The following is a 26,238-nucleotide window of genomic DNA, read 5'->3' as shown; positions in this document are numbered from 1 at the left end:
TTTTGTTATAACCATCTTTTATTTGTTTGATTAGAATTAACCCAAAATATTTTATATGCTTTGTGGTTATTGTGAAGGATGTTGTTGCCCTGATGTCTTTCTCAGTCTATTTGTTGTTTGTATATATGAGGACTATTTTTTCTTTTAGTTTTGCTTGTTTCCCACCACATAAATAAAGATGTTTATCAAGTAGAGATTTTGGGGTTGCTAATGTATACTATCAAATTTTTGTGGTCACTTTCGTATATAAGCATATCATCTGTGATTAGTGATCATAATTTGACTTCTTCACTTCCTAAATGTATCCTCTTGGTCTCCTTCGGTTTTCTTAATGTTCTAAGATTAAACTTTAGAACTATATTGAATTGGCATGGAAATATTTGGCAATCAATTTTTCTTGTTCCCAATTTTAGGGGTATTGCTTTGAGTTTCTCTCCATTTAGTTTCATGTTCGATATAGGCTTGTGGTATATTGCCTTTGTTGTTTTCAGACATGTTCTTTGTATCCCTACTTTCACTAAGACTTTTATCATAATGAGGTGTGAGATTTTGTCAAGGGCTTTCTCTCTGGCTAATGAGATAATCCAGTGTGGCTTTTTCCTTTATTTATATAGTGAAACTCATTGACTGATTTTTATATGTTTAACAGCACTGCATCTCTGGGATGAAGCCTACTTAGACATAGTGGCTGATCTTTTTGATGTGTTCTTTTATATAGTTTGTAAGTATTTTACTGAGTAGTTTTCTATCAATGTTCATAATCCAAAGTCATCTGTAATTCTCTTTCATTGTTGACTCTGTGTGGTTGTAATATCAGGCAGATTGTGGTATCATAGAAATAATTTGGCAATGTTCTTTTGTTCTTAAATTTTGAAATAATTTGAGGAGTATTGGTATTAAGTCTTCTTGAAATCTCTGGAATTATTCCACAACAAAACTATCTGACAATGAAATTTTTGGTTCAAATTACTTAGGAGATATAAGTCAATGTAAATTGTTTATCTCATTTTGATTTAATTTTTGTAAGTGGAATCTACAAAGGAATCATCAATTTGTTGTAGCCTTTCCAATTTTGTTCAGTGCAGGTCTTCAAAGGATGACTTAATGATTCAATGGATTTCCTCTGGGACTCTTGTTCTGTTGCTCTTTTTGTTCCAAATTTTGTTTATTTGTATGTTTTCTCTATGGGCTTTAGTAAGTTTGACACTTAGTCTCTTTTATTGAATTTCTGAAAGAATCAGCTATTCATTTCATTGATTCTTGTATTATTCCTATTTATTTACAGCTTATTTAAACAGCCTTCACTTTGATTATTTCTTGCCATCTATTGCTCTTTTTTTAAAGATTTTGGTCAGCATTTATTTAAATTTTTATTGGATTTTTTATTTACATTTCAAATATTCCTTTTCCCAGTTTCCCGGCCATAAGCCCCCATTCCCCTCCCTTCCCTTCTTCTATAAGGGTCTTCCCCCTTCCCAACCACCCCTCATTCCCACCCCCTGAAATTTCACTGGACTTGGGGGTCCAGTCTTGGCAGGACCAAGGGCTTCTCCTCCCATTGGTGCCCAACAAAGCCATCCTCTGTTACATATGCAACTGGAGCCACGAGTCTGTCCATGTGTACTCTTTGGGTAGTGGTTTAGTCCCTGGGAGCTCTTGTAGGTTGGTATTATTCTTATGGGGTTGTACGCCCTTCCAGCTCCTTCAATCCTTCCTCTATTTCCTCTAACAGGGACCCCATTCTCAGTGGTTTGCTGCTAGCATTTGCCTCTGTATTGGTCACGCCTTGGCTGAGGCACTCATGAGACAGCTATATAAAACTCCTGTCATCATGTACTTCTTGGCTTCATAGATATAATCTAGTTTTGGTGGAGATATATATGCTGTATTCCCAGGTATGACATATTCGGAATGGCCATTCCTTCAGTCTCTGCTCCAAACTCTGTCTCCATTTACCCTCCAATGAACACTTTTGCTACCCCTTTTAAGAAGTACTGAAGAATTCACACTTTGGTTGTCCTTCTTCTTAAGCTTCATGTGGTCTTTGGATTGTATCTTGGGTCATTTGAGTTTTGGGCTAATATCCACTTATAAGTGAATGCATACCATGTGTGGTTTTGTGTGTGTGTGTGTGTGTGTGTGTGTGTGTGTATGATTGAGTCACCTGACTCCAGATGATATTTTCTAGTTCTATCCATTTGCCTATTAATTTTGTGAAGTCATTGTTTTTGATAAGTGAGTAGTACTCCACTAGGTAGATGTACCACATTTTCTGTATCCATTCCTCTGTTGAAGGGAATCTGGGTTCATTCCAGCTTCTGGCTATTATAAATAAGGCTGCTATAAACATAGTGAAGCATGTGTCTCTGATGTATGTTGGAGTATCTTTTGGGTATATACCCAGGAGTGGTATGGCTGGTTCTTCCGGTAGTGCAATTTCCAATTTTCTGAGGAAACTCCAGATGAATTTCTACACTGACTGTACCAGTTTGCAATACCACCAACAATGGAGGAGTGTTTCTCTTTCTCCACATCCTCACCAGCATCTATTGTCACCTGAGTTATTGATCTTAGCCATTCTGACTGGTTTGAAGGAGAATCTCAGGGTTGTTTTTATTTGCATTTCCCTGATGACTAAGGATGTTGAACATTTATTTGGGTACTTCTCAGCCATTTGATATTTCTTAGGTGAGAATTCTTTTTTTAAAGTTCTATACCCCATTTTTTAAACAGGGTTATTTGATTCTCTGGAGTATAACGTCTTGAGTTCTTTGTATATTTTGGATGTTAGTCCTCCATCAGATATAGAATTGGTAAAGTTCTTTTCACAATATGAAGGATGCCATTTTGTCCTAATGACAGTGTCCTTTGCCTTCCAGAAGTTTTTCAGCTTTATAAGGTCCCATTTGTCGATTCTTGATCTTAGAGCATAAGCCATTAGTGTTTTCTCAGGAAAATTTCCCCAGTACCCATGTGTTTAGGTCTCTTCCCCATTTTTTCTTCTATTAGTTTGAGTGTATGTGGTTTATGTGGAGGTCCTTCATCCACTTAGACTTAACCTTTTACAAGACAATAAGAATGAGTCCATTTACATTCTTCTACATGCAGACCTCCAGTTGAACCAGCACAATTTGTTGAAAATGCTATCTTTTTTTCTTTTTTCATACTGAATGGTCTTAGCTCATTGGTGCCATCTATTACTGTTTTGTTTACTCTTTGATTTTTTATTTTTAGAGCTTTCTTGTATGCTGTTACAGTTTTTAATATAGGCATTAATTTACAAGAACTCTCCCCTTCACACTGTTTCTTTTTTTTTTTTTTTATCAGTGCAGTGTAGCTTTGAGTGTTCTGGTAACCGAATACACAAATCCCAGGCAACTGTGACCGGCCAGTGAAGGTCCACCTCCTCTCCTCACCCTGCTTTCTGCAATCTCATTCTGAGTGTTTGCCTTCCCTCGAGCTATCTAGGTGGCTCTCCCACTTCTCGCTCCCTTGGTGCCCTCCTAGTCACATGTAAAGCTACATTTTAAAATCACCATCAATCTTTTTTTTATTAACTTGAGTATTTCTTATATACATTTCGAGTGTTATTCCCTTTCCCAGTTTCCGGGCAAACATTCCCCTCCCCCCTCCCCTTCCTTATGGGTGTTCCCCTCCCAAACCTCCCCCCATTGCCGCCCTCCCCCCATAGACTAGTTCACTGGGGGTTCAGTCTTAGCAGGACCCAGGGCTTCCCCTTCCACTGGTGCTCTTACTAGGATATTCATTGCTACCTATGGGGTCAGAGTCCAGGGTCAGTCCATGTATAGTCTTTAGGTAGTGGCTTAGTCCCTGGAAGCTCTGGTTGCTTGACATTGTTGTACTTTTGGGGTCTCGAGCCCTTTCAAGCTCTTCCAGTTCTTTCTCTGATTCCTTCAACGGGGGACCTATTCTCAGTTCAGTGGTTTGCTGCTGGCATTCGCCTCTGTATTTGCTGTATTCTGGCTGTGTCTCTCAGGAGCGATCTACATCCGGCTCCTGTCGGTCTGCACTTCTTTGCTTCATCCATCTTGTCTAATTGGGTGGCTGTATATGTATGGGCCACATGTGGGGCAGGCTCTGAATGGGTGTTCCTTCAGTCTCTGTTTTAATCTTTGCCTCTCCCTTCCCTGCCAAGGGTATTCTTTTTCCTCATTTAAAGAAGGAGTGAAGCATTCACATTTTGATCATCCATCTTGAGTTTCGTTTGTTCTAGGGATCTAGGGTAATTCAAGCATTTGGGCTAATAGCCACTTATCAATGAGTGCATACCATGTATGTATTTCTGTGATTGGGTTAGCTCACTCAGGATGATATTTTCCAGTTCCAACCATTTGCCTACGAATTTCATAAACTCATTGTTTTTGATAGCTGAGTAATATTCCATTGTGTAGATGTACCACATTTTCTGTATCCATTCCTCTGTTGAAGGGCATCTGGGTTCTTTCCAGCTTCTGGCTATTATAAATAAGGCTGCGATGAACATAGTGGAGCACGTGTCTCTTTTATATGTTGAGGCATCTTTTGGGTATATGCCCAAGAGAGGTATAGCTGGATCCTCAGGCAGTTCAATGTCCAATTTTCTGAGGAACCTCCAGACTGATTTCCAGAATGGTTTTACCAGTCTGCAATCCCACCAACAATGGAGGAGTGTTCCTCTTTCTCCACATCCTCTCCAGCATCTGCTGTCACCTGAGTTTTTGATCTTAGCCAATTGCACTGGTGTGAGGTGAAATCTCAGGGTTGTTTTGATTTGCATTTCCCTTATGACTAAAGATGTTGAACATTTCTTTAGGTGTTTCTCAGCCATTCGGCATTCCTCAGCTGTGAATTCTTTGTTTAGCTCTGAACCCCATTTTTTAATAGGGTTATTTGATTCCCTGCGGTCTAACTTCTTGAGTTCTTTGTATATTTTGGATATAAGGCCTCTATCTGTTGTAGGATTGGTAAAGATCTTTTCCCAATCTCTTGGTTGGCGTTTTGTCCTAACCACAGTGTCCTTTGCCTTACAGAAGCTTTGCAGTTTTATGAGATCCCATTTGTCGATTCTTGATCTTAGAGCATAAGCCATTGGTGTTTTGTTCAGGAAATTTTTTCCAGTGCCCATGTGTTCCAGATGCTTCCCTAGTTTTTCTTCTATTAGTTTGAGTGTGTCTGGTTCGATGTGGAGGTCCTTGATCCACTTGGACTTAAGCTTTGTACAGGGTGATAAGCATGGATCGATCTGCATTCTTCTACATGTTGCCCTCCAGTTGAACCAGCACCATTTGCTGAAAATGCTATCTTTTTTCCATTGGATGGTTTTGGCTCCTTTGTCAAAAATCAAGTGACCATAGGTGTGTGGGTTCATTTCTGGGTCTTCAATTCTATTCCATTGGTCTATCTGTCTGTCTCTGTACCAATACCATGCAGTTTTTATCACTATTGCTCTGTAATACTGCTTGAGTTCAGGGATAGTGATTCCCCCTGAAGTCCTTTTATTGTTGAGGATAGCTTTAGCTATCCTGGGTTTTTTGTTATTCCAGATGAATTTGCAAATTGTTCTGTCTAACTCTTTGAAGAATTGGATTGGTATTTTGATGGGGATTGCATTGAATCTGTAGATTGCTTTTGGTAAAATGGCCATTTTTACTATATTAATCCGGCCAATCCATGAGCATGGGAGATCTTTCCATCTTCTGAGGTCTTCTTCAATTTCTTTCCTCAGTGTCTTGAAGTTCTTATTGTACAGATCTTTTACTTGCTTGGTTAAAGTCACACCGAGGTACTTTATATTATTTGGGTCTATTATGAAGGGTGTCGTTTCCCTAATTTCTTTCTCGGCTTGTTTCTCTTTTGTATAGAGGAAGGCAACTGATTTATTTGAGTTAATTTTATACCCAGCCACTTTGCTGAAGTTGTTTATCAGCTTTAGTAGTTCTCTGGTGGAACTTTTGGGATCACTTAAATATACTATCATGTCATCTGCAAATAGTGATATTTTGACCTCTTCTTTTCCAATCTGTATCCCTTTGATCTCCTTTTGTTGTCTGATTGCTCTGTCTAGAACTTCAAGAACTATATTGAATAAGTAGGGAGAGAGTGGGCAGCCTTGTCTAGTCCCTGATTTTAGTGGGATTGCTTCAAGTTTCTCTCCATTTAGTTTAATGTTAGCAACTGGTTTGCTGTATATGGCTTTTACTATGTTTAGGTATGGGCCTTGAATTCCTATTCTTTCCAGGACTTTTATCATGAAGGGGTGTTGAATTTTTTCAAATGCTTTCTCAGCATCTAATGAAATGATCATGTGGTTCTGTTCTTTCAGTTTGTTTATATAATGGATCACGTTGATGGTTTTCCGTATATTAAACCATCCCTGCATGCCTGGGATGAAGCCTACTTGATCATGGTGGATGATTGTTTTGATGTGCTCTTGAATTCGGTTTGCCAGAATTTTATTGAGTATTTTTGCGTCGATATTCATAAGGGAAATTGGTCTGAAGTTCTCTTTCTTTGTTGTGTCTTTGTGTGGTTTAGGTATAAGAGTAATTGTGGCTTCATAGAAGGAATTCGGTAGGGCTCCATCTGTTTCAATTTTGCGGAATAGTTTGGATAATATTGGTATGAGGTCTTCTATGAAGGTTTGATAGAATTCTGCACTAAACCCGTCTGGACCTGGGCTCTTTTTGGTTGGGAGATCTTTAATGACTGCTTCTATTTCCTTAGGAGTTATGGGGTTGTTTAACTGGTTTATCTGTTCCTGATTTAACTTCGATACCTGGTATCTGTCTAGGAAATTGTCCATTTCCTGAAGATTTTCAAATTTTGTTGAATATAGGTTTTTATAGTAAGATCTGATGATTTTTTGAATTTCCTCCGAATCTGTAGTTATGTCTCCCTTTTCATTTCTGATTTTGTTAATTTGGACACACTCTCTGTGTCCTCTCGTTAGTCTGGCTAAGGGTTATCTATCTTGTTGATTTTCTCAAAGAACCAACTTTTGGTTCTGTTGATTCTTTCCATGGTCCTTTTTGTTTCTACTTGGTTGATTTCAGCTCTGAGTTTGATTATTTCCTGCCTTCTACTCCTCCTGGGTGTATTTGCTTCCTTTTGTTCTAGAGCTTTTAGGTGTGCTGTCAAGCTGCTGACATATGCTCTTTCCTGTTTCTTTCTGCAGGCACTCAGCGCTATGAGTTTTCCTCTTAGCACAGCTTTCATTGTGTCCCATGAGTTTGAGTATGTTGTATCTTCATTTTCATTAAATTCTAAAAAGTTTTTAATTTCTTTCTTTATTTCTTCCTTGACCAGGTTATCATTGAGTAGAGCATTGTTCAATTTCCACGTATATGTGGGCATTCTTCCCTTATTGTTATTGAAGACCAGTTTTAGGCCGTGGTGGTCCGATAGCACGCATGGGATTATTTCTATAATTCTGTACCTGTTGAGGCCCGTTTTTTGACCAATTATATGGTCAATTTTGGAGAAAGTACCATGAGGAACTGAGAAGAAGGTATATCCTTTTGCTTTAGGATAGAATGTTCTATAAATATCCGTTAAGTCCATTTGGCTCATGACTTCTCTTAGTCTGTCGACATCACTGTTTAATTTCTGTTTCCAAGATCTGTCCATTGATGAGAGTGGGGTGTTGAAATCTCCCACTATTATTGTGTGAGGTGCAATGTGTGTTTGGGCTTTAGTAAGGTTTCTTTTACGTATGTAGGTGCCCTTGTATTTGGGGCATAGATATTTAGGATTGAGAGTTCATCTTGGTTGATTTTTCCTTTCATGATTATGAAGTGTCCTTCCTTATCTTTTTTGATGACTCTTAATTGAAAATTGATTTTATTTGATATTAGAATGGCTACTCCAGCTTGCTTCTTCTGACCATTTGCTTGGAAAGTTGTTTTCCAGCCTTTCACTCTGAGGTAGTGTCTGTCTTTGTCTCTGAGGTGTGTTTCCTGTAGGCAGCAGAATGCAGGGTCCTCGTTGCGTATCCAGTTTGTTAATCTATGTCTTTTTATTGGGGAGTTGAGGCCATTGATATTGAGAGATATTAAGGAATAGTGATTATTGCTTCCCGTTATATTCATATTTGGATGTGAGGTTATGTTTGTGTGCTTTCATTCTCTTTGTTTTGTTGCCAAGACGATTAGTTTCTTGTTTCTTCTAGGGTATAGCTTGCCTCCTTATGTTGGGCTTTACCATTTATTATCCTTTGTAGTGCTGGATTTGTAGAAAGATATTGTGTAAATTTGGTTTTGTCCTGGAATATCTTTGTTTCTCCATCAATGTTAGTTGAGAGTTTTGCTGGATACAGTAACCTGGGCTGGCATTTGTGTTCTCTTAGGGTCTGTATAACATCAGTCCAGGATCTTCTGGCCTTCATAGTTTCTGGCGAGAAGTCTGGTGTGATTCTGATAGGTCTCCCTTTATATGTTACTTGACCTTTTTCCCTTACTGCTTTTAATATTCTTTCTTTATTTTGTGCGTTTGGTGTTTTGACAATTATGTGACGGGAGGTGTTTCTTTTCTGGTCCAATCTATTTGGAGTTCTGTAGGCTTCTTGTATGTCTATGGGTATCTCTTTTTTTAGGTTAGGGAAGTTTTCTTCTATGATTTTGTTGAAGATATTTACTGGTCCTTTGAGCTGGGAGTCTTCACTCTCTTCTATACCTATTATCCTTAGGTTTGATCTTCTCATTGAGTCCTGGATTTCCTGTATGTTTTGGACCAGTAGCTTTTTCCGCTTTACATTATCTTTGACAGTTGAGTCAATGATTTCTATGGAATCTTCGGCTCCTGAGATTCTCTCTTCCATCTCTTGTATTCTGTTGGTGAAGCTTGTATCTACAGCTCCTTGTCTCTTCTTTTGGTTTTCTATATCCAGGGTTGTTTCCATGTGTTCTTTCTTGATTGCTTCTATTTCCATTTTTAATTCCTTCAACTGTTTGATTGTGTTTTCCTGGAATTCTTTCAGGGATTTTTGCGATTCCTTTCTGTAGGCTTCTACTTGTTTATTAATGTTTTCCTGTGTTTCCCTAAGTTTGTTCATGTCTTTCTTGAAGTCCTCCAGCATCATGATCAAATATGATTTTGAAACTAGATCTTGCTTTTCTGGTGTGTTTGGATATTCCATGTTTGTTTTGGTGGGAGAATTGGGCTCCGATGATGGCATGTAGTCTTGGTTTCTGTTGCTTGGGTTCCTGCGCTTGCCTCTCGCCATCAGATTATCTCTAGTGTTACTTTGTTCTGCTATTTCTGACAGTGGCTAGACTGTCCTATAAGCCTGTGTGTCAGGAGTGCTGTAGACCTGTTTTCCTCTCTTTCAGTCAGTTATGGGGACAGAGTGTTCTGCTTTCGGGCGTGTAGTTTTTCCTCTCTACAGGTCTTCAGCTGTTTCTGTGGGCCTGTGTCTTGAGTTCACCAGGCAGCTTTCTTGCAGCAGAAAATTTGGTCTTACCTGTGGTCCCGAGGCTCAGGTTCGCTCGTGGGGTGCTGCCCAGGGGCTCTCTGCAGCGGCAGCAACCAGGAAGACCTGTGCCGCCCCTTCTGGGAGCTTCAGTGCACCAGGGTTCCAGATGGTCTTTGGCTTTTTCCTCTGGCGTCCGAGATGTGTGTGCAGGGAGCAGTCTCTTCTGGTTTCCCAGGCTTGTCTCCCTCTCTGAAGGTTTAGCTCTCCCTCCCACGGGATTTGGGTGCAGAGAACTGTTTATCCGGTCTGTTTCCTTCAGGGTCCGGCGGTGTCTCTTGCAGGGGTCCTGCCGCTCCTGGGCCCTCCCCCACGGGAGCCCAGAGGCCTTATACAGTTTCCTCTTGGGCCAGGGATGTGGGCAGGGGTGAGCAGTGTTGGTGGTCTCTTCCGCTCTGCAGCCTCAGGCGTGCCCACCTGACCAGGCGGTTGGGTCTCTCTCTCACCGGGTCACACTGTTTCATTGTAATCCATAAGTTTGTGTATGTTGTGTATCCATCTTCATTGAAATCTAGAAAGTACTTAATTATTTTATGTCTGCCTTGACCCAGAAGTCATTCCTTACAGAGTTCTTGAGTTTCCATGAGTTTGTCAGCTCTTGTTGTTGTATTTGAAACCAAATGTTAGTCCATAACATCTTATAGGATACCAGGTAGTCCTTTAATTTTCTTCTATGTGTTGAGACTTGCTTTTTGACTAAATATGTGGTCAATTTGGAAGAAAGTTTCATGAGTTGCTGAGGATGTGATTATTTTGTGTTTGGCTGAAATGTTCTGCAGATATTTGTTAGCTCCATTTGGTTTATAAGTTTGTTGACTCCAGTATATCTGTTTAGTTTTTGATTGACTGACCTGTCCATTGATAACAGTGGGATATGGAAATTTCCCTCCATAAATTTGTGAGGGTCCATGTGTGATTTAAGTTTGAATAATGATTCTTTTACAAAAGTAAGCATCCTTGCATTTGGGTCATAGATATGTAGACTTGATACATTGTCTTCATAGATTTGTCCTTTACAAAAATGAAGAGTCCTTACCTGTATCTTATGACTAATTTTGGTTGAAGTTAATTTTTGTAGATAATACAATGGTTACACCAGTTTACCTTTCAGGTTCATTTGCTTGGAAAATCTTTTACAACTCATTACTCTGAGGTAGTGTCTATCTTTGATGTCCAGGTATATTTTCTGTATGCTGCAGAAAGACGGATGCAGTTTTCACACTTATTCTATTAACCTGCCTCTGTTTTTCATTATCTCTTATATTCTGCAGTTTAAGTTATCTATCAAGGAGCTAACATCTAGGCCTCCCTCTTTACTCTTCCACCCCACCCTACATATCCATGATTTCACCCTGGGTATCATTGCCTAACATCAACCCTATTAGTCCTCACCAAGAGTTCTCAAGCACAGAGAGCTGTGCCGAAACTGGACTGTGAGACCTGGGTGTCCAAACAGAAGAATCATCTCTTTTGTGCAAAAGAGGACTCTGCCTAATTGGGTAGTTTGTCCTGAGGGCAAAGAAAGGGAAGAAGAACGATGAGGATTCTGTGTCCTATATATTTCAAAAAACCCTGAACATGAGCAAACAGGAGAAAGAAATTGCTGGAGCTATTAGAACAAATAGGGTTCATAAATAAAACTGAAAAGAGTTGGGGCAGCCCATTTGCTCTGGGACTTTGCCATAAAAGGTGTGGAATGAACATTTACAAGCTCAGGGGTTGATAGTTCTGGCTCTAAAATGTAGAATCAGTACATTTTCATTCATCTGACTTCTGAGAGGGAGAATGACAATACCAGAAGCTTCCAGGAGGAACAGGAGATATTTGACTTAGACTTTTGGAGCCATGTCCTTTCTAGACAGTGTTATTGTATCACGTTTTAGAGCTGCAGTTCAGAATATAACTAAGTCTGAAAGTGGGTACACCTACTGAACAACGAAAGAGAGTATGAATCACACATCTCTTTTCTTAGATATGTGTGTTTGTCATAATCAAGGTTGAAAAAGAGGTTTGGACTATAGAAATTCTTACCAAATTATTTGGCATGAGATAAGAGATCTTTAGTTGGGTGCAGCTTCCCTGTCACATCTAGAAGGTACTATCTGGCAGCAGACATGTGATCCTCTGTCTCTTACAGTGCCTCCCTTACAATGTTCCCTGGGAGTATTGTAGGTGTATCATTGGGTTTGAGTATGCCATCGTAAGTTATCCTGTGAGTTGTAACCAGTTGTGGATTCCAAAAACAGTTTCCATCTACTGCCAAGAGATGCTTCTTTGATGAGGAATGAGAAATACTTTACCTGTTGTTATAAGATTATATATTTAGACTGCAGTCTATTGTTTTAGGAATAAGTTCTTCTTTAGTGCCCATGAACTCTTAGCTGCAGATAAATGTTTGATTTTCTGTACAGGCATAAATCTCTATTCATGCAGTACATTTTAAGTTCAAGTAGGCAGCTATTGGTTACTCATCAAATAAAAGTATCACTATTGCACCATCATGGATATCTTGACATGGTTATCACTGTAAATTTTAGATTTATATCTGGATAAGTTTAAAAACTGCTTTTCTCCCTTCTCAACTTTCATAACACATTTGGTTACCATAAGAGCTAGACCTCAGAGATGTGGTTTCCAGGTAATGATATTTATTGAATGAATATCAATAGAATGTATTGATGTTTTGATTCTGAGCAATTTCTAAAACTTTTGGGCTTCAATTAAGTCACCTGTAAAGAACACAGGGAAATAGTGCCTGATTCCTACATATGGTGTGATGTTTTCTAAGGTTCAAGTAGTAATTGTAATAGAATACTCATTCTAGTATTTAATAAAATATTGTCATTGTTGCAATTGTACTTTCATAATATAATTCTCTAATCATAATTCTTAAACTCTTTGATAAATTTCTTTGCTTTTCAGTCTGCCCTCGGTGTCTGCACTGTACTTTTATTCAGGGCACATAAGAGTGAAAGACATGGATTTGTGAGTTATGTGACTTTCAATATTTATAGTCTTGTATGAAGTTTTATTTTGCCTCTCTTCCTTTCATGATAAAAGCAATGAGAATATAAATTAGGCTATATATTTACTTGTAGCTTCCATTTACATACCTGGCGTCATAGCTTGTCAGACAATGTGAAGCTCATAAGAGATTTGTTTTAGAGTTAAATCAACAAGAATATTAAGTGGAATTAAAAGTATGATTTATACTAACTTTTTAAAAAATTATAATAATAGATTTCCTTTGTTCCCTTCCATAACAGATGGACTTAGGTCCTGAGCAAATATTTGGAGCCCCCTGTCGAAAATGTAAAGAGAAATGTGAAGGATTTGAACTACACTTCTGGAAGAAAACGTGTCGTAACTGCAAATGTGGGCAAGAAGAGCATGGCATACTCCTGAGCACTGAGGAGGACAGGAAAGTGGGGAGAATCATTGAAGATGGCAAGGACACCAACCAAATTGCCAAGCTGAAGGCAGATGAAATTCCCATGGACAAAACCAGTGAAACAGTATTGAACAAACCAGAGCCTGAAAAGAAGGATGATTTCACTAAAACTGTTAGCTATGAGTGGGTTCCCTCTGTCCAGAACAAGGCACTGACTAGGCAGTATATGCAGATGCTGCCTAAGGAGAAGCAGCCAGTGTCAGGTTCAGAGGGAGCACAGTACCGGAAGAAGCAGCTGGCCAAGCAGCTCCCTGCACATGACCAGGACCCTAATAAGTGCCATGAGTTGTCTCGAAAAGAAGCTAAGGAGATGAGGCAGTTTGTGAAGAAATATAAGAATGAAGCTCTGGGAGTGGGTGACGTGAGGCTTCCCTCTGAGATGAATGTTCAACATTACAAGGGCCACAACCCTGCTACAGACAGAAACACCCCAACAGCAGTGGATTTCAAAGACACATCTATGGAGCCTAAGAAGCCTCAATATTCCTGTTATTCCTGCAAACACGCCGTGAAGGAAGGAAACCCAGCCATCTTTGCTGAAAGGGCTGGCTATGATAAACTCTGGCACCCGGCTTGCTTTATTTGCACCATCTGTGGTGAAATCCTGGTAGACATGATTTACTTCTGGAAGAATGGGAAGCTGTATTGTGGCAGACATTACTGTGACAGTGAGAAGCCCCGTTGTGCTGGCTGTGATGAGCTGATATTCAGCAATGAATATACCCAAGCAGAAAACAAGAATTGGCATTTGATACACTTTTGCTGCTTTCACTGCCACAATGTCCTGGCAGGAAAAATATATGTGATGGTTGGATCAAAACCTGTGTGCAAGTCCTGTTACATGAAGATCCATGCTGTGGTGTGTCAAGGATGCCACAATGCCATAGACCCAGAAGAGCAGAGAGTAATCTACCAAAACTTCAGCTGGCATGCATCCACGGCATGCTTCCTGTGCTCCTGTTGCAGCAAGTGTCTTCTTGGGAAGAAGTTCATACGTGTAGAAGGGATGATTTTCTGTTCCATAGAGTGTAAGAATATGATGTCCTAAGAGGAGTGTACCAAGCAGTATGGAGTGATAACTTTCCACAGTGGCCTGCGTTTCTTGATAAATTTCAACTTGAAAAAAAAGGAAAAATAAACGTAAACCTACATAGCAAACAAGAAGATTTTGTTATATATATATATAATGTGTGTGTGTGTGTGTACATATATCCTTAAGAATTTTGTCTTACATTTTAATGACTGCATTAATCACAGGATTTTAAAATTGTTAGCTCAGTGAATTTCTTCTGTCACACAGCATTGCAGATAAAGGATGTTCCAGTGCCTAAACCTTTGCATCACCTGGTTGAGGCAGAGGGGTCTCTCTCTTACTGCATATTTCTCTATTTACTTAACCTCTGTGTTCTCTTTTGTAATCTAGTGACCTGTGTCTGTGGCATTGGATATTTTATACCTAAGTGTTTTGAATAGTATGTGCACTTTGCTCTTAGAGATTTTTTTTGTCCAGAACATAAAAGTGGCCATTCATCTAGGTTGTTTTGAAACCCAACAAATATGTATAGGGTTTTTTTATACAGGAAATTACAACTTGTCCTATATCACCTTTCTGCCATGCATTGACTCAAAGATTTTTCTGCATGATTCTCAGTGTTACCTTATGGATATTTTTCTCTGTGTTGACCAGCAGTCAATATTAATGTTCCTGCACAGCAATATCTATGGAAGGATTTTCCACAGGGTATGAAAAAACAGCCCCACTATTTCCCACATGTTTATTTGGAACACTATCAAACATCTCATCCCCAAGTGCTATATTGTCCATTACAAGGATAGCATACTAATTGTCCAGTCTGATTCTAGTTGCTTAAAACCTTGATTTGAGAACTCAAATAAGCCTTGAGCTGCAGGTCTAGCAGACATAGCTGATAGGATCCATACTGAGCAATGATTCTTTTTTCATGGTCACTTAACACCGTATTAAACTTCAAAGGCTACAATTTGAGTTCATTATGATAGCTCTTCTAGCCTCCATTAAGAATTTCCTGGGGAACCTTACCTGGATATGCCCTTCCCGGACACTCACTACCACACAGTTCACCCAACTTTTTCCTTACTGGGTAGTAGAGTCTTCACTAATGAAATAAAGTTACTAAGACAACAAAGAAGAGCCTAAGTACAGGAGATTGGGCCCTTAATAATGTGTTCCTGAATCTTTACCATCCTAACGTTGAGTCCCAGACCCAATATTGCCAAACGAAGGATTCCCCTCATGGTAGTCATCTATTGGGTGCACCTGGCCTTCACTATTTTGTCTATTATTACACCATTTAGGGGCAATTTATTTATCCTGGCAATCAAGGATATAGCAATCCCCCAGCTTATCCTCGGCCAGGCCCCAGATGTTATAGTATTCCCATGGCTGGGTGCATTCTTGGGTGGACCCTAGTCCACAATAAATTTACACACGTCTTTCAATTGTTTCTGGGAGGATAGACAAACATTATTTTAAGAGCAAGGTCCTACCTACATTGCCAGTGATGACTGTCATTAAAGGCTACTTGTATCTGAGCCCCTCACCCAAGTTGCATCAGGATTCTCTGACTATTTGGTTATACTTAGAATGTATTGATCTTCCTATATAATAGGTTATATAATTTCATACACTAAATACTATATATATACATATATTATTTTATGTATTAGGATATATAATTCTATATATTAAATTCAGCTATGTCTCCAAGACCTTAGGTGCATTGAGAACACCAAAGCCCACTTCCTGCAGGGTTCCTTCCAACTGCGTGAACTTTTGCCCATATTGAAGCTGCTTATTGTTACCAGATCCCCCTTCCCTTATACAATGACACCCACTATGCTGTTAACACTGAAAAGTCCTTCCCTTTTGATGTAACTAAACAATCAGAGAGCCCAATCCATCTTGTCTCAGCTTCACTACTTGCTTGAGGCAAGAGAGGCACTTTTATATGTTAAGCATATCTAATTTGTCAAAACCATGTACTCAAAACCCAAGTGAGTTTTCTAAAGGTGGCCTACCCTTTTACATGGTTGTAATAGGTGTGCTCTAAGATGCTGGGTCCTTTGAGACTTCATTCCAGAAATGCCACTTACAACTCATATGCCTTTTCTGCCACTAATACAAAGCATAATGATTCCTGGGCATCATTCCAGCATATTGGCCAGATCTCCTTCAGAAACAATATGAAAATATATTTATATTTATTAGTGATGTATAGAACAACTGATGATTCCATAATTCCCAATAATGATTTTATAGAATCACTAAATTGATACAAGTAATCTCAAGTCCCCTATAGAATAAAAGCTGCAAATAGAGGCCTGTAAACCTTCATGTGTCATGGATAAATTGCATTCAGAAAAGAAAACAAGCTTGGAACAAATTTACAATATAGAAACCACTCCTTCTTGATTAGGAATGAGGCCACTATATGGTAGCTAAAGGTCATAAACTAGGAAAGGGTAACTTATTCTACATGCAAGGACAGAAAATAAATGATGGACTATTATATCTATACAGTAAATCAAAATGATAAACATGAGGCAGATAATTTGTTCTGTGACAAAAATCTTGCCGATTCATGGTATAAAAAAATATTGCTTTAAAATTAAACTGAACTTACTAAGGCTAGAAAACAGAAAATGAATTTTTGTCAGTTATTCATCTTAATGAAAAGATATATAAACAATTATGCTGTAATTCAAGTCTTTTAGATCTGTGGCATGAACCATTGACTTATAAACTTTCTATGTTACTTGTGGAATGTAAAAATGCCTAGAAAACCATGTGATCAATTATCCTGAGACTAAGAACAATGATAAAGTAGCAGTGCAGCCTGCTTCAGGTTCATCCATTGTGCATATTGTCTGTGTGCCTTAATTTTCTCTCTTTTTTCTTTTCTCTCTGATCCAAAAACAGTTACTGAACTCTGAGCCTCTTACCTAGCTAGTCAGGGGTCACTGAGCCAAGGAGAAAAATTCTAAGTAATTCTCCACCCAGGCCAATTCAGTGGCCCTGATACCCTCCCACACCCTAGAGTTTACCTATCTCCCAAGAGGTATATAGTAACCATGGACAAGGCTAAGACTCCCACCCAAATACCCATGCCAACTGGGACACCTACAGAGCTCAGCTGAGACAGGAACTATTCTGTCTGCCTAAGTTTCATCTTCCACTCTGCTTCTCCACCTAGGTCAAATCTTTGGGCTAATACCCTCCCATACTCCAGATCCTGTCTGTCTACCAGGAGGTCTGCCATATCCAGGGACAAAGGTGTGACTCCTGGTCAAATACCCATGCTATCTCAAATACCCACAGAGACCAGCTGATGCTTGGCCCATTCTGCCTCCCTGGCCTGCACCTAAGCTCCACCTTCCTTCTGGTCAGTTCCTTTCCACCCATGAAAGATCAGTGTGTCCAATAACCTCCCACACCCCACAGTGTGACTGCCTCCCAGGAGGTCTACAGTAACCAGAAACAGAGGAGGTCTGTTTTAACCAGGGACAGAGGAAGTCTGCTATAACCATGAGCAAAGTCCTTCTGGTATGCACCTCCATCTGCATCTGGGGCAGATCCTAACCCCTGATAGCCAAAGCCTATCTGACAACAAGTAGGTTCATCCTAACCAGGAACACAGGAGGTCTGCCCCAACCAATGACACAGGATGTCTGTTCTAACAAGAGAAAAAGGATACCCTCCCTAACTAGAGAGCACTTCCTTCCATCCAGGAGTCTGGTTCTAACCCAGACCACAGAGCTCTTCCTGCCTCTAAGCAGGCCACCTCCAGAGACACCCAGATCAGACAGCAACAGGCAAGCTCAAGAACATAAGTGACAGAAGCCAATGCAATTCTGCACCATCAAAACCCAGTTCTTCAACCACCACAGCAAGCGCTAAATATCCTAATACACCTGAAAAGCAAGATTCTGAGCTAAAATCCCATCTCAGGAAGATGATAGATACTTTTAAGGAGGATATCAATAACTCCCTTAAAGAAATAGAGGAAAACACAGTGAAATAATTAGAAGCTCTTAAAGAATAAATCCTTTGAAGAATACAGGAAAAACAATAAAGCAGGTAAAGGAATTGTACAAAACAGTTCAAAACCTGAAATTGGGAGTAGAAACAATACAGAAAACACAAATGGAGACAATCCTGGAGATGGACAACTTAGGAAAGAGATCAGAAACTATAGATGCAAGTATCATCAATAGAATTTAAGAGATAGGAAAGAGAGAATCTCAGGCATAGTAGATACCATTGAAGGTATTGAGACATCGATCAAAGAAAAAAAAATGTGTTAAAAGCTCCTAACCAAAAACATCCAGGAAATTCCAGACACCACGAAATGATCAAATCTAAGAATAAGGAATAAGAGAGGGTAAAGATTCCCAACTCAAAGGGTGAGAAAACTTCTTCAACAATATCAAAGAAGAAAACTTCCTTAACCTAAAGAGAGATGACCATAAATGTACAAGAATCCTACAGAATATCAACTAGATTGGACCAGAAAGAAAAATCCTCTCATCATATAATAATCAAAACACCAAATGCACAGAACAAAGAAAGAATACTTAAAGATCTAAAAGAAAAAGGTCAAGCAGCATATGAAAGCAGAACTGTCAGAAATATACCAGACTTCTCAAGAGAGAGACTAAAAGCTAGAAATCCTGTACAAATCTCATTCAGACCTTTAGAGAACACAAATGGAAGCCTGGGCTACTATATCCAGCAAAAACCTCAATCACCATAGATGGAGAAACCAAGATATTCCATGACAAAACCAAATTTAAACAATATCTTTCTATTAATCTATCACTACAGATAATACTGGGAAAAACTCCAATCCAAGGAGGATAACTACATACAGGAAAACAGGAGAAATTAAACATCTCACAACAAACTCAAAAGAAGAGAAACTCTCTCTCTCTCGCTCTTGCTCTCTCGCACATGCATGCACACGCACACACACACAAACAATACCACCTCCAACAATGAAGATAACAGGAACTAACAATAATCTCTCTTTAGTACCAATTACTTAATTTAAAGAAAAAAACAGACTAACAGACTGGATACATAAACAGGACCCAGCATTTTGCTTCATACAAGACACACACATCAGTGACAAAGATGGTCATTACCTCAGAGTAAAGGGCTGGAAAAAAGTCTTCTAAGAAAATGATCCCAAGAAACAAGCTGGAGTAGCCATTCTAATATCCAATAAAATATATTTTCAGTCTAAAGTTATCAGAAAAGGTGTGGAAGGAAACTTCTTATTCTTCAAAGGAAAAATCCACCAAGAAGTCTCAATTCTGAACATCTATGCCCCAAATCAATGGGCACCCACATTTGTAAATGAAACTTTAGTATAGCTCAAAGCACACATTGAAATTCACAAAATAATAGTAGGAGACTGCAATACCCCACTCTCACCAATGGGTAGGTCATTTAAACAAAAACTAAACAGAGACAAAGTGAAACTACCAGAAGTTATAAATTAATATTTTACCACAAAACAAGAAAAAATAGCTTTTATACAGCACCTCATGGAATCTTCTCCAAAACTTGTCATATAATCAGATACAAAATAAGTCTCAACAGATACAAGAAGATTGAAAGAATCCCATACATTCTCACAGATCACCGCAGCATAAGACTGGTCTTCAATAACAATAAAAACAACAGAATCCACAGACCACATGAAGCTCAAGAAGAAGGATGACCAAAGTGCAGATGATTCAGTCCTTCTTAAAAGGGTGAATAAAAATATTAATAAGAGGAGATATATAGACAAAGTTTGGAGCAAAGACTGAAGAAATGACCATTCAAAGCCTCCCCCACCTGGGGATTCAGCTTATGTGTGTGTGTGTGTGTGTGTGTGTGTGTGTGTGTGTGTGTGTGTGTGTGTACAGCCAGCAAACCTAGACAATATTTGTGAAGTCAAGAAGTACATGTTGATAGGAGCCTGATATAGCTCTGTCCTGAGAGCCTCAGCCAGAGCATAACAAATACAGAGGTGAATACTAGCAGCAAACCATTGAACTGAGAACAGCGTCCCCATTGGAGGAGTGAGAGAAAGGACTGAAGGAGCTGAGGGGGCTTGCAACCCCATAAGAACAATACCAACCTACCAGAGCTCCCAGAGACTAAACCACTACACAAATAGTACACATGGACAGACCCATGGCTCCAGCTGTATATGTAGCAGAGGATGGCCTTGTTGGGGCACCAATGGGAGGAGAAGCCCTTGGTTCTGCCAAGGCTGGACTCCCCAGTTTATGGGACTATCAGGGTAGGAATGTGGGAAGGGGATAGATGTGGAGGGGAAACACCCTCATAAAAGAAGGGGGATGGGATAGAAGGCTTATGGACAGGAAACCTGGAAAGGGAATAACATTTGAAATGTAAATAAAAAAATCCCAATTAAAAGAATCTCTTCAGAAACAACATGCATTACAGCATTCAACATAGCTGCTATTGTCAGCATAGCTGACAGCCATCAGTATCATTTCTGAAGGCACTTTGGAGAAGTGATTATTAACATGGTACTCAGTTGCAACAGGAATCACTAATATCAAAGTTGCCTGTGGCAGCATGGATCTTGCCAGAACCATGGTGTTTTTTCCAGGTGCATAGATTTGGAGGTATGGGGGAATATTAACATAAATATCTTCTCTATTGGCAAGATGGATCATTCACATCAGTAGTTCTGGTAGCAGTGAGGATCTTATATATAATACAGTCAACAGCAGTGGCTAGATATATACATCACAGACATTTCATACATTCCTGTGTTTTGTACTATCTTAATATGAACAATAAACACCATTATGATTACTGATGTCAGTAGGCAGCACTGACATCAACAGAGATTCAGGTCACAAGTCAGGGCACAGACATGAAACTCATCTCTGGTTGCAGCACAGTACACTTAAGTCAACATGACTTAGGCATAAATATTAACCATGAACTTCAAGACAGGCTCTTTTAGCAATATGAATAACAGACATCAGCAAACTCGTCAGAGTCAGCACTGTCTATGGATATCAACAGAGTTACAGTAGAAATATGGATGACTGCCATCACCATACTTCTGTTTGCACTTGGGATCACTGATATCATTATCCTGGTCAAAAGTGGGAGCACAAATCTCTAATATGTTTGCAGGGATTCTAGATATAGTATGGTGTCTGCTTGCAAGTATATCACTGACATCAGTGTATATTCAGAGGGAAGAATTAATTATGGACATAAATCTCTCCTCCAGTGGCAAAGATCAATTACATTAAATCTCTTCTTGTAGCAGCAAGGATATTGCTCATAACAATGTCTACAAAAAGAAAATGCATGTGTGTATCAGAGAAATTAACAGAGTTCCCTATGGCAGTAGAATCTCAGACATCAATCTTATCCCCAGTGCCAGCTAAGAACACTCATGATGCTCTGATACTTCCTGGCAATAGACACCATGATGCTTGTGGCATCAGGCAACAAATATTTTAGTGATCCTTACTGACACTATGGACCAGATAGTGATATCAATTGTTCTATTTTCTAAGAGAAATGTATTTATTTTACTCATCCATTGTATCATTTATAACCACATTGAGATCCATAGTCAGTGCTGTTTCTAAAGAGTGTTGATCATCATGTTTGATGGGTCATTGACATCAAATTTGTTACAGCTGAGAGTATACTTCTCAAAACTAACATCCTCACAGGTGACTGAAGTATGTATCATTGGCATCAGTATAAATTTCAATGGCAGTTGGAATGACTCTTATTACTGTGGCCCCATGTGGGAGAAAGGATCACTGACAACATGGCTGCTTGTGGCATCAAAAAGTGTAAACATACAATGTATCCTCTCTCAGGATATATCTATCAGTGAAATCATGGTCCACAGCAGGGGCTCCATGCATGTATCATGGATATCAACCAAATTTCCTATGTCAGGTAAGAGCTTGGACACCAATCTGATCTCCAGTGCCAGCTCAGAACACTTACCTTAATATGACTTCAAGTGTCAGTATGGACCTTCAAATTCAGCATGTTCTCAAGCAGCATCACAGATCATAGTCATCACCAAGGCCTCCATCAGTAATAGGAACAATGGACTCCATCATTGCTGGTCACTGCATGCAGCAATACCATCAACATAGCTTCATGTTCAAAATAGCATCAAAAGTGTCTCACGTAGCAGCACAGAGTTCTTAACTCATTATGAACTTGTCTAAGGACTGACTATTAACTGCACAATAAACTCTTATGACTAGTATTTCACACAGCAAAGTTTTCAAAGACAACACTATCTATGGATCTCAACATGGTTACCAGTAAAATCATGGATGATTGACAGCAATACCTTTAACTTGGCAGTTGCGATCTCTGATATCATTAAATGGTCTTGTGAGGCAGTAGGGAATCACTAAGGACATGGTTACCTGTTGCAATGTGGATCTAGAAATATACCATCTTGTCTGTTGCCAGAAGGTATCATAACATCAAGATATCTCAAAGGGCAGGAAACCTCTTCTACAATGACAGGATGGATCCTTGTCATAAAAATTGTTCCAGCTGGCAGTATAATTCTTATAAATAATAAGGTATCATTGGGCAGAAGTATGGATAACTTATATCAGTATAGATTCCACTTAGAGTTGGAGACACTCATTTTAATCTGGTCCCGTGAGGCAATAGGGAATCACTGACATCATAGCTGCTGAAGGTCTGAAGTATCATGGACATACAATGGTATCTGTTACCAGTATATATGTGACATTAAGATAACACAAAACATGCATTTCCACATGATCTTAGGTAACACTATTTTCCTAAAGCTTCTCTGTAGACTCTTTTGGCCTCAGTGATACTGGACATTGAAAATCATGTCAGAAGCATCATGGACTATGGATTTAATCATGGCTACTTAAGGCATCATGAATGATGTACCTCATCCTAATTTCTGCAGGCAATTTGGATTAGTAACATTAACATAGTTCTCAGTGGCAGCAGGGATCTCTGACAACAAGGTTGCCAGTGGCAACATGGATCTTCTGTAATACATGGTGTCTGCTGCCAGGTATATATCAGTGACATAGGCATCAAAGGTTAGAAGAAATTATGGTTACAACACTCTTCTTCCAGTGGCTGGCTTTTTCTTTGACATTAAAATTCTTGGGGCACTGGCAATCTTGTATATTACAAGATCAACAGTAGGAAATAAATATATGTATCGGGGACATCAATAGAATTTCCTGTGGCAGGGAAAGTCCTAAACATAAATCTGATCCAGTACTAGCTCATAACATATACAGCAACATGATTTCTAGTGTCAGTATGATTCTTGGAAATCAGCAGGTTCTCAAATAGTAACAGTGAACATGGCCATTGCCAGGTTCTCCAATAGCAATATGAACAATGGAGTCCATCATGATTACCAGTCATAGCATGCAGCACTGACATCAATATCTTTTCAAGTTGGAGTTAGAATCATATACACCAAACTCCAATGTCCAGTAGCAACATACAACACTTACCTCATTATGAACTTAGGCAGCAGTACTGACCACAAACTTCACAATAGTTCTTTCAGTTGAGTTATTACAGACATTACAGAGCTCTTCAACTGCCAAACAGGCTATAGGTCTCAGCACGCTTACCAGTGACATAATGGGTGAATAAAGTGAACATACTTCCTTTGGCAGTTGGGATCACAGATGTCATCAATCTGGTCAAAGGAGAAATAGGGACCACTCATTAACTGTTTGCCTGTGGCAGCAGGGATCCGGGATGTACCGAGTGGTTTGTTGCCAGAAAGTACAAGAAACATCAAGATTGTTTCAGAAGAAAGCTATGAACATGTTCAGAAACCTCTTCTCTAGTGGCAGGATGCACTATGGCATTAAAATCATTATGAATGGCAAGACATATCTCAAAAAACTGGCAGAAGCATGGATAACAGACATCAGTATTAATTCCGTGGAGACAGTATTATTAATGTGGCCCCCAACAGTAAGCATTCTTAGCTGGTACTGGAGATAAGATTGATACCTGGAAAACTACCCAAAACAGGAAAATCAGTTGATGTTCCTCATATTTGTGTGTAGCACAAATATATAATAAATATTGATGTATTACTAACATGGCTACTGGTGGCCTCAAGGTGTCTGTTACCGTACTATATGTAACACCAACATAATATATCTCAGAACATGTAACTCAACCTGACCTGAGGCAGCAGCATTGACCTAAAACTTCCTCTTAGATTCAGGGATCCTTGACATTAACAATATATTAAGAAGCATCATGGACTATGAGTTTAAACATGGCTACTGGGGGCAGAATAGAAAACTGACATCATCATAGTTTCTTCAGGCATTTGGTAATGGTGATATTAACATGACAACCAGGTGCAGTGGGGATCACTGACAACCAGGTTGTCAATAGAAACATGGACATTAGGCAATGCCATGGCATATGTAACCAGGTATATATCAGTGACAAGATCATCAATCCACAGGTCAGAAGAAATTATGGTCATAAATCTCTTCTTTAGTGGCAGTATAGATCACTGAAATCACAGTGACTTCAGGTGGCAGTAAGGATCTTGCACATTACATGGTCAACATCAGGAACTGCATTCATGTATCGGTAATATCAAAATTTTTCCTGTGGCAAGTAGGACCTCAGACATAAATCCGATCTCCCTTACCAGCTCAGAACATTTACTTCAATATGACCTAGCACATTATTATGAACCTCTGGATTTATCAGGTTCTCAAGCAACAACACAGATCATAGCCATCACCAGGGTCTCCAATCGCAATAGGAATAATAGATTCCATCATGATTGCTGGTCACAACTGCAGTGCTGACATCAAAATCACTTCATGTTTCAGGCAGAATCACAGGCATTAATATTTATTACATTTTCAAAATTGGGGGCTATACTCACATATAAGGGATATCAACTGATTTTTCCTGTTTTGGGTAGTTTTCCAGGTATCAATATTATCTCCAGTACCAGCTAAGAATGCTTACCTCAAAATGAATGCAGGCATCAGTGTGGACCTTGGGATTCATCATATTCTCAAGGAGATACACAGATAACAGCCATCACCAGGGTGTCCATCAGCAATAGGAATAATGGACTGTATCATGATTGCTGGTCAGAGCATGCAGCACTGTTATCAGCATCGCTTTGCTTACAGGTAGGATAATAAGCATCAAAATACAATGCATGTTTCACATGAGGAGCTACATGCATGCATCAAGGATATAAATAGAAGTTCCTGTGATGGGTAGGATCTCAGAAATTAATTTTGTCTCCAGTGCCAGCTAACACTTACATCAATATGACTTTGGGTCGTATTGGACCCAAGGTTCTTGGAATTCTGGTGGTTCTCCAGAAAAAAACACAGATCATAGTCATCATTAGGGTTTCCATCTGTAATAAAAGCAATGGAATCCATCATGCTTGCTGATTACAGCATACAGCAATGATATCAGCATTGCTTCAGCATGAAATATGATCACTGGCATCAAAGGTGTTTCCAGTAACAGTACACAGCTCTTTCCTTACTATAAACTTAGGCAGCAGTACTAACAATGGTCTTCAGAACAGACTCTTCTTGCTGGAGGAATCTCAGATGCCATGGAGATCTTCAAAGGTAACACTTGCTATTCCATTTCTCCTACAAACACTAACTATAAATCTCAACATGTTTACCAGTGGCATCATGAATGAATGATATCAATATGCCTGCCAGTTGGTATCTTAGATATCATTAATTGGTCCAAAGTAGGAACAAGATTCATCACTGAACAGGTTCCCTATCCTAACAGTGATCTGGAATACAAAGTTGGATCTGTTGCTAGGAAGTATCAGGAACATAAAGGTAGTTTCAGAGGACAGGTATAATCATGAACAGAAACCTCTTCTCTAATAGTAGGATGCATCATGACATCAAAATTTTTAAGGATGGCAAGACCCCTTCTTGTCACGACGAACCCCGACCAGCAGGAAAGGTGCGAAATCACTACGTTCTTCTCAAAGCAGTTTATTCAGGAACCTTAGAACATGCAAACAGGAATCTCTCTTTTCTTCCCTCTCTCTCCTCAGCCCCCAAGCACACTTCCTTATATCCTCCCTCAACTCTGCCTCCTCAGTCCAGACTGCGTAGTCTCAGTTCATAGGTCCACGTCAAATGGCCTGATCTTGCGTCATGGTGCGCCTGCCCAGCTCTCACAATGGACGTGGCTAGTTTCAGGTGTGTG

At 39.4% G+C, this 26,238-nt stretch overlaps 1 protein-coding gene across 1 annotated transcript in view; it reads left to right on the top strand.

Moving 5' to 3' along the window:
• Tesl1 (testin LIM domain protein like 1) overlaps positions 1-14,075 on the top strand; it is a 54,768-nt gene extending 40,693 nt beyond the window's left edge. Inside the window, exon 3 of the mRNA XM_087601179.1 lies at positions 12,733-14,075. Within this exon, the coding sequence (XP_087457305.1) occupies positions 12,733-13,965 (1,233 nt within the window). The 3' untranslated portion in view covers positions 13,966-14,075. The remainder of the gene's footprint in view (positions 1-12,732) is intronic.
• The last annotated feature ends 12,163 nt before the right edge of the window (positions 14,076-26,238 follow it).

The sequence above is a fragment of the Rattus norvegicus genome, chromosome X (assembly GCF_021556685.1).
Source record: "Rattus norvegicus strain SHRSP/BbbUtx chromosome X, alternate assembly SHRSP_T2T, whole genome shotgun sequence".
In the NCBI taxonomy this organism is placed as follows: domain Eukaryota; kingdom Metazoa; phylum Chordata; class Mammalia; order Rodentia; family Muridae; genus Rattus; species Rattus norvegicus.
The sequence above is the reverse complement of the archived record's forward strand: the minus strand, read 5'-3'. Positions and strand labels throughout refer to the sequence as shown.